Genomic DNA, 14323 nt, shown 5'->3' with positions numbered 1-14323 from the left:
ATGACCTAAGCAGACTTTAAGGAAACTTCTGCAGGAGACATTGTTTGGTTCATCTGCTAGTAGCACAAGCTGTATCATGTCATTTTACAATGTTCAAACAGTAGCAGTGAGTTTAACACTCACTTTGAGTGCAATTAATTAGATACTGTGTTTGGTTGCAGTGTATGTGCAAACATGTTCGTAAGTGATATTGTCCATTTTTTTCTTCCAGGGTTTTTTGCATTAACTGAATGCCTTAATGAAAGCATGAGGGTGAGTTCACTTCACTCTATGTGTAAGTAAGCACAGTATATTTATAGATTGATGCATGTGTCCTTGTGCCTGAGTCAGGGTGACTGGAGGTCTACATGTGAATAGAACGAGTTAAGAACTACTTTGTGACCTCCACCCTATGCAAGACACATATCCACACCTTTCACTTCAACCACGCACCTCAGCAACAGCTGGAAATCACTCCACACTTTCTTTTCTAAAAACTACTTACATTGAAATTTTAATCAACTTCTATTATTAGCACTGTTATTGACTAGATTCTAGTACTGTTGTCATTGTTGTGTAACTGATAGCCATAGCCAGTGTGTAGCAGTGTAATTTAGTTACAAGACAGCTTCAAATAGCTGCTATTCCAGCTGACTGACCTGATTTCAGAGAAAATTATGAGATGTGCATATAATAATCTGTATGTTATATTGATATACATTATCTGTTACACTCTGTGAAGATAGTTCATCCTGAAATGAAAATGCTGTCAACATTTACTTACCCTCATGTAGTTCAAACCTGTATGACTTTATAATTCTAAAAAGAAAATGTTTTTTTGTGTCTAGCTCTGTATCTAGCTATCTAAAAATCTGTTTAAAAAATCATATTCATTAATTCAAATGAGCTGAAGTAAAATAAAATAAAAAATATTAGATGCAAAATGTTTAGGTTTTGCCCTGGCAAACAATTAAAATAAATAAGTTATTTTATTACAAATGAAAATAACAATAAAGAACAATACAGAAATAATAGAAATTAATTCATTGCAAAAATAAATACAGAAATTAATAGAAATAATAAATAACAACAACTTTACTAAAACTTAAACTAAAATTTAAATGAAAACTGAATATATTTAAATAAAGGTTAATTTAAATATCAACAAACACTATATTTAATACTAAAATAACACATACACACACACACACACACACACATATATATATATATTTTTTTTTTTTAACATTTGTTTTTATCTTATCAAGTTGATTTTGAAAGACGATTATTAATATTTAAACTCTCTTCAAAATGTGACCTTTGATAAGAAATTATGAGTCTAGAATGAGTCAAAACTAGGTGACTATACTGTCAAACATATTTAGCAGTGGAAAAGAGATTAATCTAAAAGAGTGAAGAGAAACGTGAAGAGGGCACACACACACAGAGAGAGAGAGGACCCACAGGCGGAGACAGGTAAGGAGGAGAGCCGGCCAGCTCTGCTGACTCAGGACATTTCAAAAGTGTTGATTTCCGCTCCATTTCTCCAGCCTCTTTGTAATTCTAATGAGAATGTAAAAGGTGTCAGGAGCCAGAGAGGGAGTAGACAGAAGAAGATAGGGTGAAAGAGAGCAGATCAGATTAAATATCGACTGACTTCAGGCTGTCCGATGCAGACAGGCAGTGTACTGAGTCATCATATGTATACCCTGCCAGCTCGGCTGAGAACGAAAGACAGAAAGAGGATGAGCAGACAGAGCCGGGAGGGAGAAAGAGGAAGAGAGGAGTTGCCCAGGGGAGTGTGAGGAGAGCAGTGAAACGTTGGGCTTGTGGGGCAGGAGAGATGAGCATAAGTAGTCGAGACAGAAAGCATGCTGTCATGTAATAAGGGGAGTGAAAATAAGAGACAGGATGAGAAGAAAGAAACGGCAACAGTGGAAAACAAGCGGCTGGATGGAATACAAAATAAATACAAGCTTGTTAGGATGAACTATTTTTACTACCGTTCAGATAAACATTTATTTAAAAGACTGGGGATCTCTGGGAAATGAGTGTGAAAGGATGTTTATAAGAGTAAACCCATATAAATAGACAATATGAAGATGAAAATGTGATGAATTGTGAAAATAAAATACCTAAAGACCAACCCTACTAGGAAAAGTAAAAACTAACTCCTATTGCTCTAGTGCAAACATGCTTAAAAAAAGCTATAAGAAAGTTATCCTTTTAGTGTCTATAATAGCCTACTACTTAAAGCACTTTTTTTCTTAAAATGATAATGCTTTAGGTGTCTGTAAATGATAAAATAATCTTATATTTTCATTAACCCTTTCATTTTTAGTTGCATACAGAAGGCGGTCTGGCGGAAGCTAGATATTTTACTTTATAACTTGTTAATTATGAATATTTTTCTTACACAAACGCATCACTTCGCCTCAGAAGGCCATTTCTGCATTTATGCCTCATATGCCAGAGGGTCTCAGCAAACTTATTCAAATTAATATATTATTAACTGTCAGTATTAATATTACTGTCAATACAATTAAAATGATACAATTATAAAAAAAAAGATTTAAAACAAGCCGCTGTATCATAACTATAGCAGAAATGCTGGAGGAAATATCTTACCTTATATAGGGGAATGGCCTTTGAGTCAAAAAGGGTGAGAACTACTGCACTATGCAGCCTTAACCTTGTGTAAAAACACCATTGCGTAAAACACCATTACATTTTGGACAATTTAAGAGCTTTTGAATAAAAATTAAACACATTTAGGCTACTTTAAGAAATTAGTTTCTTAGCCACGTACGCAGGTTTAAATGCAGCCACAAGATGGAGACAAATGAAAAACAATTCGCTGAGGGGAAACACGACAGTCAAATAAGGAAATGACGTGCGGTGTTCGGCATTTCTGTTTTGAGAAGCAAGGGGAGCTAGGAAAGCCTTCATGGGGCAGTTCTGCTACAATTGTTAAGTCGTGATATGACCGATTGTAAGAAACGACAGTCAGCGAGGGCACGAAAGCAAAGGTACGTCAGTGTTCACTGTCTGAATTTCTGTTAAGACAGAAACAGGCTAGAGAGACTCAGTGGAAGCGTGTGATTTAGAGCTGGTCGTGTGTCAACACGTGTAACTTTTTGTCACCCCTAAATATAGCAAAAGGATAAGACACGTTTAACGACAGCACATTAGCAAGGCCACATGTATGCTCTTTTTTTGTCCAAGTAACGTTAAACCCAGTAAGTAATGAGACTATAACAGTAACACAGACTGCTCTTTCTTCAATTACCATTTATTACTTAGTAAATATGCCTATTTTTAGTCTATGCAGTGGACTAAAAATGTTTCGTGGGTATGGGTATTGGTATGTCCTCTGTATGTGTATTTATTCATGCTTCCATTTTCGTTAGGAGATTAAATGTTGTAATATCTTATTTTACCAGTCATTTATCTGTCAGTCTACTGTGAAGTGATGCTTCCTGACAGCTGAGCTCAAACAGCAGAGATACATTTGGACCCAGGTGTCTGAATCTGACAACTTCAGCTTGTTAGGTCTCATTACAAGCTAAAGGATTGGCTCTTTACCATTCCATTGAAATTATAATGTATCATTTCAGTATACAACTAAAACTTTGTCTTACTGACAGTGAACACATGACTAGTTTTACATACTATGAATAATATTTGGCATTTGTGTATTTATTGTAAAGTGTGCCTTGCCATATGAGAAGGTTTTTTTCCTTGCCACATTCACCTTTCTCACTGGGGCATCAATAACATTTTCTGAGTTGTGAAAAGCACTAAACAAAAAACTTGACTAATTGCAATGGGGTATAACAGTTTTATAAGAATGGAGTTTGCAGCTGATTCATTTATGCATTTAGATACTAAAGCATTTTTACAATACACAGAAGCTTCATCTGAAGCAGCATATATACAATGAAAAGTTGCATTTGCATACTGTTTAAAGGGATAGTTCACCCAAAAATGAACATTTTGTCATCATTTACTCACCCTCAAGTTGTTCCAAACCAGTATGAATGTTTTTGTTCTGCTGTACACGAAGGAAGATATTTGGAAGAATGTTTGTAACCACGCAGATCTCGCCCCCCATTGACTACCATGTATTTTTTTCCTACTATGGTAGTCAATGAGGGGTGAGATCTGTGTGGTTACAAACATTCTTCCAAATATCTTCCTTAGTGTACAGCAGAACAAAGAAATTTATACAGGGTTGGAACTACTTGAGGGTAAGTAAATGATAACAAAATTTTTTTTTGGGTGAACTATCCCTTTAATGCAGCATATGCTTTTACACGTAAACTACAATTGCTGTGAAATTGATTTAAATATAAAATAACGAATATAGAAACATGAAATATAATTAAATATACTTTTAATTGTATACTTACAATTGAATTTGTATGTTTATGAAAATGCAAATAAGATAAAAGTTCATTATAAATGGTGAAGATGAACTCTGACTTAATCACTCAGATATGTGGTAAAACTAATTTCTTTTGATCTCTGTTGTCAGGAGTTGCTCAAAGATGGAAGACTGCTTGATAGAAGACCAGACAACCTTTTACTCGAAGGCAGAACACTACTGGAAGGAAGTCCCGCCCACTGTGGATGGAATGCTGGGAGGTTATGGCAGCATTTCCAACATTGACATTAATGGCTCCAAAAAGTTTCTTCAAAAATTCCTTGGGGTGAGTAATTCTACATTATAATACACTACCATTCAGAAGTTTAGGGTCAGTAAGAGGGCACAAGTGTTTTAAACATTGATAATATGAAGAAATGTTTCTTGAGCATATTAGAATGATCACTGAAGGATCATGTGACAATGAAGACTGAATTTCTAATGACGGCTGAAAATTCAGCTTTTCCATCGCAGGAAGTAATTACATTTTAAAATATATTAAAATAGAAATGTTATTTTTAATTTTAATATTTCACAATAATACTGTTTAGGCTGTATTGTTGATCAAATAAATGCAGCCTTGGTGAGCGTAAGGAACTTGTGAACGGTAATGTAAATCTTTTGATATTCTACTATTCCAAATTCTAGTTCACTGCTAGGTCTTATAGTGATTATTTGAATGAAATATCTTGAAAATTGAGTAAGATGGTAATCTTGCCCCCAGTTTCCACCAAACCTTAAATGAAAGTACATGAGAAATCGTCTGGTTTCCTATTTTACTCTCAGGAAGGCCAGGGTAAGACCGGGACAGGCTGTGCTCTGGACTGTGGAGCTGGAATTGGCCGTATCACCAAGCGGCTGCTCCTGCCGCTCTTTCGTACAGTGGACCTAGTGGATGTGACGCAGGAGTTCCTGGATAAAGCTCGTACATACCTGGGTGAGGAAGGCAAGCGGGTGGAGAACTACTTCTGCTGTGGCCTGCAAGATTTTCAACCCCAGCCAGAACGTTATGATGTCATATGGATTCAGTGGGTGATTGGTAAGCCAATAGAATGGATTTATTTTGCTACACCATCTATCATAAGAACAGTTTTATAAAATGGAAACAGTTTAACTGACCAGATGTAATATGTTTTGCAAACACAATAAACCCCAGTCGCTCCATGTATCTCTAGGTCATTTGACCGACGACCACCTGGTGGAATTCCTGAGGCGTTGCCGGAGCGGTCTGCGTCCAGATGGCCTGATTGTGGTGAAGGATAATGTTGCGTATGAGGGTGTAATACCTGATGATGTAGACAGCAGTGTGTGTCGGAACCTGAATCTACTACGTCACCTGGTATCCAAGGCTGGACTCAACATCATCTGTGAGGAGCAGCAGCAGAACTTCCCTGAGGAGATCTATCAGGTTCACACTCTAGCGCTCAGATAGCTGCAAGCATTGCAGGAGCATGTTTTTGTGTTTTTGTTCTGAAGCCAATGATGTCAAAGGAAATTAGGATCAATGTTAGCTACACAAGAAGCTGCGTGTTACTGTCAGTGTGATCGCCGTTTTTTTAAAAAGGCACAAGACTTGAAGGTGATATTGGGAGCTTGGGATTTTACCTCAAGAGTTTGTAATATGGCAGCTAGGGCTCATAGCTGTCATGAATGTGAATGTAAAAGTGGCGAATGGTAGCTTTTCAGAGATCCAAACAGCTTCACACTCCAGTTCATCCTCGGTTTGAAGTCTTCTGTCTGACTCAGCAAGGTTGGAAAAATATGTGGAAGATAGGAACAATCAAGAAAAAATGTAAACCTCACACACTGCTTCATTTTTAGCTGTGGGTGCGCTAAAGACGAAAGAAGGGATAGTTCAGCCTAAAATGAAAATTGTCATCATTTTGTCACCCTCATGTCATTCAGAACTTTCCTCTGATGAATATAAAATATATTTATGATAGTGTTTTTTTTTTTTTTTTTTGTCCATACAATGGAAGGTCATTGGTCTGGTTACCAACATTCTTCAAAATGTTGTCATTTGTGTTAGACAGTCATACGGACAGAATTTTCATTTTGGGGTGATCTATCCCTTTAAGACTATTTAATCAGAGTTTAGCACGTCTGTGGCACTGAACGATGTGTGTAAAACCTTTTAATAACTTATTTGAGAATTTGAATGTTCCATTTTAATATGTGTGAATTTACAGCTGTTGACAGAAAACTCTCAACTGAACCATGTTGTATTTTGCCTTGAATAAATTAATATTTTGGAGCAGTCCTTGTATGAAACTGTTTATAACAGTGGTCTCAACCTTTTTGACTCAGACACAATATTTACCTTCCCCCATCACTGCAAAGATATTCTGGTCTATCTGCTGTAATTGTTATAAAGTTATTGATATATTTAATTAATGTAGTTGGTAAATTTAATATATTGAATTAACCACAGTTCATTCCAGAGGTTATATTATGTATTTTATGTTCTTCAGTAAAAACAATTAAAACCTAACAATTACAAAGCTACAGTACATTTGGTGCTTGGCCCCTAATTAGGGAATAAAAAGAAATATGATATCAGTTATTATCTTGATTATGTATTTTTAGTATGTAATTTATAGTTTGTTATATTAATAATGTATAAATATAATTCATCCTTTGGCCACCTTGGAAGTTTGCAGAGACCCCCAGTTGAGAATCACTAATGTAAAAATATACCAGTAAGAGTTCTGCGTTACGTTTTTTTCTAAATGAGCACATCCATACTCATTTTTGACTGGTCCACACTGTGTCCACATGAACAAGTCATTTTGACTCTTCAATGAAAAATTACACAAAGAATCAGTTCTTATATTTCGGTCATTATTGATTTGGTTTCTTTATTACTTTGTACTTCAATTAGTCAAATTAATACAATAAATATTAAAGAAGTAACAACATATATTACCTCTAACAGATCAAATTCATGGTCTGGTAGTGTGTGTATTTGTATCAACTTCAGTTATGCTTATAGGTCCCTGTAACATTGTCAAAGACAGTGGGAAAACTTGTTGGGAGAAGAAAGTTGTCTGACCACAACTGAGGTTTGACCCTCTCCTTTCAAAGTTGGCGGAATCAAAGCACTATATAACACCATTTAATCTCAGTTCAGCTCACTTTCACACTTGAGGTTATGTTTTGTTTATTAAGGCAATGGATTTAATGGAGAGATCAGGACCAGGTTTCACTTTGAAAGCGTCCAGTTTTCTCCATGTCATCCAGCATCTCTTGTGCCTGGTCTTCAGACATGCCACCCTCTTTCTGGAATACTTCTTTCAGCGCGTCACATACACTTGTGGGCATCTGCTTGGCATTTCTGGAATTATGAAAAAGGGAAAAGTTAGCTAATTTCTGTCCTGCTCCTCATATATGCTGTAATATTGCTCTATAACCAACCACACATATACATTCCATAAAAATGTAAACATTTCAGTAAAATTAGCTATTTTGTTGAATGCCTTAATTTGATGTTAAAAACAGACTTACCCCGCTATGTAAAAGAACGCTTTCTTCTTTGCTATCAGATCCCATAAAAGTTTGCTTTGTTCCTTCACACGATGCTGAACGTAGATTTTATCCTCCTGTAAATTAACCATATTCAAATTTACCTAATTATATCCCACAGCCTATAAAAGGAAATATTTCCAGCAACAATTATTGCAAAAATAATCAAATGAACACTGTAATTATAATGTTTCAGTTACACATGTTATTAATTACAACATATACATTAAAAAAGATTGACGTGCCTTCTGTTAAAGTAAAAACATTCAGTATGTAACACATTTGATTTCAATAGTCACATGACCAGATAACCTGCATACTACCGTATGACAAAAGACAATAGGTGTGTTCGGCGACCAATCGGCGAGAGCTGACGCTTGCAGTCAGAGACAGAATTAAAAACGGAGCCATCAAGTTAAACACTTTCTGCTTCCCGTAGCGACGCTTGCGCAGTGTTTGCGTACTTTATCACAGACGAAGTGGATTAGATGCAATATTTGTCAAATACACAAATGTTTTCATGAAGCAACAAAAATACTTTTCATGTACTGCTTAATACAGCGCCATCTGTACAAGTATCATAAGTCTATACTATTTGCATACCAACAAAGTGAGTCTATGTATTTTTATCAGTGTTATTTTGATAAACATGACAAAATATAACATTATGGTTACATGAAAAGAGTTTTCACTGTTATAAAAACATGAATTTGTGAGCATTAGCAGAAATTCATAATTCTAATTCATAATTCTTCTTTTATTGTCATTGTAAAATACATACAACGAAATTATAAACTTTCCAACGTATACTGAAGGTGTCAGAATAAAATACAAAACACGTCATTGTAATCAGTGAACCGACCAATCGTAGAACAGCTGTGTCGTCATCAGAGCTTGTGCAGCTTCTCTGGAAAAGCTCGCAGGCTGAGTCGGCCGTCTGCTCTCAAAGCACTCGTGGTATGTTGATGCCATAACGTCACACAGTGACCTGGCTTTGGCGCGGTCTCAAATCAGACACAATTTCTAACCGGCATGCACTGCTTCAAGTCAGACGTTGATCAGGTCTTGTGCAGAGCCGCACGAAGTCAAACACACCTTAAGTGTTCCTGGTTCCTCCCTTCTCTTATTAGACACACCTGCACAGTACAGTTATGGTAAGAGCTAAATAATACTCATCTGACCTGATCTCTGGAGAAGGCTGTGACAAGGATCATGTGGCCCGCCTGCACCTTCTCCTCCCATTCTGATCGACAGTAGAAGTCTTTTGATTCAGAGCGACAGCCAAAAAATAGCACATTAGCTGAAACAGGAGATGAGGCTTAAGTTAGATTGTATTATGACTAAACACTCTGAGACTCACCAACAGCAATATGCGTCATGGCACACATTCGGTCACTACTTATCAAATTATGAGTGTTAGCCATTAAGTGCACATATTACAAAGATATAATTAGAAAAATTAGGCCCCCCCATTTCTTGATTCTTACCCTTAGCCCAATTCTGCACAAATAAATCAGAATATATCAGGCCTTATGAGGAGGAAGTGTACCTCACAATAAACTTTATTCGCAAAATACATGTTTGACCATCACTTTTCATCTTTTTCTCTTCTGAATAACAACCAAATCCAACAAACTCACCCATCTTCCCCTGAGCAGCCCTCTCTTGTATGGCAGATCTGAAGGGAGCCACACCAGTTCCTGGACCCACCATTATCACAGGGGTGTCTGGGTCATGAGGGAAACTCAAACTCCCCTTCTTCACCCACAGCGGTACGTAAACATCTCCTAAACAGTATTTTGAACACCAATAAAGACAGAATTTCTAAACTATCGATTCATACAGATTCATACAATTTTTTTATTTGTCTGACTGCATTATTGGCTGTTTTTGACTTCTTAATTCTTTCAGGTCGATCAGACCAACCTTTCGAGGGGTCCAGAGATGCCAGCCAGGAAGAACAGAGGCCTTTGCGTGGCTTAAAAAGCAAGGTTTTATATTTCACCACAGCAAGCAAGATCTGGATTCGGTCAGGGTGTTGCTGTGGAATCAGACACAAATATTTATATAAATACTATACATGTATAATACCATTCAAAACCTGCTGCTGATTTGGTGCTCAAGAAACATTTCTTATTATTATTATTATTATTATCAAACAGTTGTGCTGCTTAATATTTTTGTGGAAACCATGATACATGTTTTGAGGATTCTTTGATGAATAGAAAGTTCAACATTTATTTGAAATAGAAATCTTTTATAATATTACAAAATGTTTTTAATGTTTCTTTCAAATCTTTCAAGAAAAAAAAATATTTATATAAATAAATACATTAAAAATGATTTACCAAGAGAGAAGAGGCAATAGAGAAGGAGCGAGGCTGAATTTCTGGAAAAAGATCCAACAAGTAGTCAAAGCTTAACTCGGATGTGGAGTGTGGGAAGTCTGTTAGTACCTGATCAACAAGAGTATAAAGGTTAAAGAGATCACAAAACCTGTTCAAATATCACTTGTACTAGTATTATATCACATTAACAGTCAATGTGACCTCTGACCTCCAGGGCTGTTCGGCGGGGTCGGTTGCAGTAGGAGTGAAGAGCATCCTGACCCTGAGCAGAGCTAAACTCCAAAAGTTTTTCACGCTCCAGCTCATTAGTGGCAAAAGTGGCCAACAGCTCGAAGAAGGAACGACGTGGAACAGCAGAAATGTCCAGGAACTGTTCCACTAGAAAGCGAACGGAGCAGGGCTGAGGAAGACGTGCAGGAACTGCTGCTACAGAAAGGAGAAAAACACAGACGTTTTCAGACTTTAAAAGGTATGTCTTTCTTTCTTATGTGGGACACAAAAGAAGATGTTTAAAATGCGGGTTAAGTAATACTTAACATCTTAAACCTTACCTGTGCTGCTGTCAGTGGGAGTTAGTGTGAAGTAGCACTTAGGGTCAAGTTTCAATAGTTGGCAGAACTGCTCCACATCCTCTGCTGCATTACAAGGTCTCATCATTACAACGTCCCCTGGGTTGTACCTGTCAAAGATGGACACAATCTTTTAATACCATTTTGTGATGTCATCTCTATATGTTATTTTAAATGGTTCATACTGCTCACTGGATGTTGGAGCCTGTGATGTCAAACTCAATATGCCTGACATCCTGGAAGTGTGAGGGATGAGTTACTCTCTGATTGAACACGACTCGAGCTGGAAAAGGCTGCAGCGAGGTAGGAGGAGCCTTATTATCAGGTGTCTGGAGATGCTCAGTTTGCTTATCTGGAACTTCATCTAGGAAGTGGAAAACGTATCGGGGTGGAAGTCTGAAAAGATTTTCAGACATTTTATATTAATTGTTATATACTTCATTTAAGTAATCTAAGTGTTTTGAAGCTATAGGTGTTAGATTATGTGCCATTCATACTTTTCTTCTTCACGGATTGGAGCGAGGCCAGCTGGAGGAGGGTAGACAGACAGGGTTTTCTGCCAGAACGAAAGCAACCAGGGGTCAATCACACCATCCGACCTGAGGAGCAATAAAAGAAATATCAGCTGTACAGAATGCGAACTTATATAATGACTTTATTCAACAATATCTAGTGATGGGAGATTTCAAAAACACTGCTTCTAAGCTTTACGAGTCTTTTGTTTCGAATCAGTGGTTCGGAGCGTGTATCAAACTGCGAAAGTCACGTGATTTCAGTAAACAAGGCTTCGTTATGTCGTAAGTGTTTCGAAATTTCAGTGGCTCACCACTGGGGGGCGTGACTTTGGCAGTTTAATGCGCGCTCCGAACCACTGACTTCGAAACAAAAGATTTGTAAAGCTTCAAAGCTTCATGAAGCAGTGTTTTGAAATCACCCATCACTAGATATTGTTGAATAAAGTTGTTATTTTTTTTTTTTTTTTGGTGCACAAAAAGTATTCTCATCGCTTCATAACATTAAGGTTGAACCACTGTAGTCACATGAACTGTTTTAAATATGTCTTTAGTAGCTTTCTGGGCATTGAAAGTGTTAATTGTCTTGCTGGCAATGGAGGCCTCACTGAGCCATTAGATTTTATGAAAAATATCTTAATTTGCGTTCCGAAGATTAACGAAAGTCTTGCGGGTGTGGAACGACATGAGGGTGAGTAATTAATGACAGAATTTTCATTTTTGAGAGAACTAACCCTTTAATTAAGGGACCCTAAGATTATTGAATGTGGTTTGCCCTATAACATAAAATTTGGTATTACAACAGAAGAATAACAGAGATATTTGGTCAGTATGTATGAGAAACCTCTGCTCACCCCAGATCATGTTGATCATCAGCCAGTCCAACAGGCAGAAGCATATTTGCACCGAGCTGAAGCAAACGCTTATAGAGCTTCTTCGCAACAAAGTTGAACCTGGAAAGTTGACCGAAAAGGTCTTGTTGTATCAATCATATTGTGCAGCCTGTAAACATTTATGTCCTCAGTTCTAAAGAATTTACACTTACATAACATATCATATCAACATATCAAAGCATAATGAAGGCTTTGTAAGCAGAACATCTGTCATCTTACTTCGGATATGAGGAGTCTCCGAGGCCAAGCACAGCACAGTCAAGCCGACAAAGAGAATCAGCAGGCAACGACTTCCTGAACAGGAATCTCCAGAATTTCTATATGAAGCAAATATAAAAATATTTAACATTTACATATATGTAATGCGTGAAATATAGTTTATAAGCGAAATTCTGTTGTTTGTAGACTGACCTTCATATTGTCTGGAGGGTCCCCCTGTCCTGTGGTGGCGCAGACAAACACTACCAGAGATTCTGAGATCAGGTTGGCCTAATGAGGAGACATATAATAACATAAAGCAAGGAGATCATATGAACTATTTAACTATATATTAACTATATTATATATACTATTATTAATTAACTTATAACCCCCACACCATGCAAAGCTTCGCATGTCTGTGTATGACTGCAGACTGTGTAAGCAACGTGTACTGACCACATTGTAAGTGTCCAGGGCTTCCACTCTGACTCTCATCCGCCTCCTCTGCGCCTGACGGCCGATCCGCTCGGCTGTGTCCTGCGCTGTTCCCGTCTGACTCCCGTACAGAACCAGAAGAGTGTGGATGCTCATCTTGACACTGGCATTAGAGAGGCAAATAAGTGCAATAATGTTTTTTATGTTTTTTTTTTTATTATTATTATTATTATTTTTATCAATCGGCTTCAGATAAAAATACTATTCAATACTGGAACTTTTTTATAATGAGATCAAAAGGCATGGGTGAGTTTGTTGTAAAGCCCACGGATGTGAAGGCAGGTCAAATGACAGTTTTCAGTCATCCACCATCTACGTGACATTTCTCATGCAACGCCCTGCATCTTTTCGAGATCTACGTTAAAGAAAATATGCTATCGTGTAAGAGGTGCCTAAAAATGTAAGCACCTTAAGTGACACTCTCACTACCGTCAGCACATATATTGACAGTAATGACTGACTGTAAAACAGACTTCATTGGGACACCAGCATGTTGTCATGGAGCGCTTTACGGCAGAATTCAGTCATTTTACGACAATTGCGAAATTCATTCACGCCACATGAATGTTTTGTCAAACCTGAGCTAAAATTCATGATTAGATATCTGCAAACATACCTAAATGATATTAATTCTCCTCTCTTCTGTTCGCCACTTCACAACGCACAGTCAGAAGAACAAGCCCTGGCATTCCAGTCAAGTACAGGTCTCTGCAGGACACTAATGATCAGCGGGCGAGGCCATAAACAGAGGGGCGTTTTTGAGAGCGTTACCTGATTTGCCCGCGTCAGAGTGTGGGTAGAGTTTAGGGGTGGGGTCGGGTGAAGGGGAATATTTTCATTGCATGATATATAAACACCCACCAGTTTGAAAACACCCACAAATACAGGAACGCCCACTTTTGTTCCGCAGAGACCTCATTCTCATTCCAGTGGAAACTGACCAATAGAATCGTGTCTTACGTTCACCAATCAAGATTGACCACGCCCACTCAGCCTACAGGGAACCACCTATCTATCTATCTATCTATCTATCTATGACGTGCTTACTAATATCAACACAGAAAAAATAATATTGCAAGCAAAACTTGACAAACTTAAGACTCCAAAACAACAAGGGAGAAAATGAGGGAAAAACAATTGGATGCACAAAAAGAAAAATAACACCATACTTCAGTGTGTAGAACGGCAAATCACATTATTGTAGAGACTTAAATACTATTTATCCTAATACAAACACATATTAATCATCATACATATTCAGATTAACATACAAAACGTAGTTTTCATTTATCTATCAGAAAAGTCCGTTATTGCTAAACAATTAAGAAAACTAATTCGAAATCAGTTGCTGGTGTATGTTTGGAATAACATTTTGATT

At 37.3% G+C, this 14323-nt stretch overlaps 2 protein-coding genes across 4 annotated transcripts; one reads left to right on the top strand and one right to left on the bottom strand.

Annotated features, from left to right (window-relative positions):
• Positions 1 to 2841: 2841 nt before the first annotated feature.
• On the top strand, positions 2842 to 6662 carry ntmt1 (N-terminal Xaa-Pro-Lys N-methyltransferase 1). The gene is made up of 4 exons (XM_051893593.1): positions 2842 to 3008; positions 4517 to 4691; positions 5192 to 5444; positions 5581 to 6662. Exons 1-4 carry the CDS (start codon positions 2962 to 2964, stop codon positions 5835 to 5837), a joined length of 732 nt encoding a protein of 243 aa, XP_051749553.1. The 5' UTR covers positions 2842 to 2961; the 3' UTR covers positions 5838 to 6662.
• Positions 6663 to 7243: 581 nt separating this feature from the next.
• ndor1 (NADPH dependent diflavin oxidoreductase 1) lies at positions 7244 to 13718 on the bottom strand. Of its 3 annotated transcripts, none has more exons than XM_051893589.1 (15): positions 13562 to 13718; positions 12907 to 13048; positions 12661 to 12738; positions 12469 to 12566; positions 12211 to 12309; positions 11342 to 11443; positions 11037 to 11240; positions 10827 to 10954; positions 10484 to 10701; positions 10276 to 10383; positions 9854 to 9968; positions 9568 to 9714; positions 9109 to 9227; positions 7910 to 8004; positions 7244 to 7739 (listed from the first exon to the last, which is right to left on the bottom strand). In XM_051893589.1, the coding sequence occupies exons 2-15, from the start codon at positions 13039 to 13041 to the stop codon at positions 7595 to 7597; spliced, it is 1791 nt and encodes a 596-aa protein (XP_051749549.1). In that variant the 5' UTR covers positions 13042 to 13048; positions 13562 to 13718; the 3' UTR covers positions 7244 to 7594. The 3 variants fall into 3 exon arrangements, with proteins under 3 accessions (XP_051749549.1, XP_051749551.1, XP_051749550.1); XM_051893591.1 differs by having other exon boundaries at positions 10484 to 10698; XM_051893590.1 differs by lacking the exon at positions 13562 to 13718 and adding an exon at positions 13354 to 13457.
• Between the last annotated feature and the right edge of the window lie 605 nt (positions 13719 to 14323).

This window comes from Ctenopharyngodon idella, chromosome 5, assembly GCF_019924925.1.
Source record: "Ctenopharyngodon idella isolate HZGC_01 chromosome 5, HZGC01, whole genome shotgun sequence".
Classification (NCBI taxonomy): Eukaryota; Metazoa; Chordata; class Actinopteri; order Cypriniformes; family Xenocyprididae; genus Ctenopharyngodon; species Ctenopharyngodon idella.
Note: the sequence above shows the minus strand (reverse complement) of the source record. Positions and strands in the feature narration are given on the sequence as shown.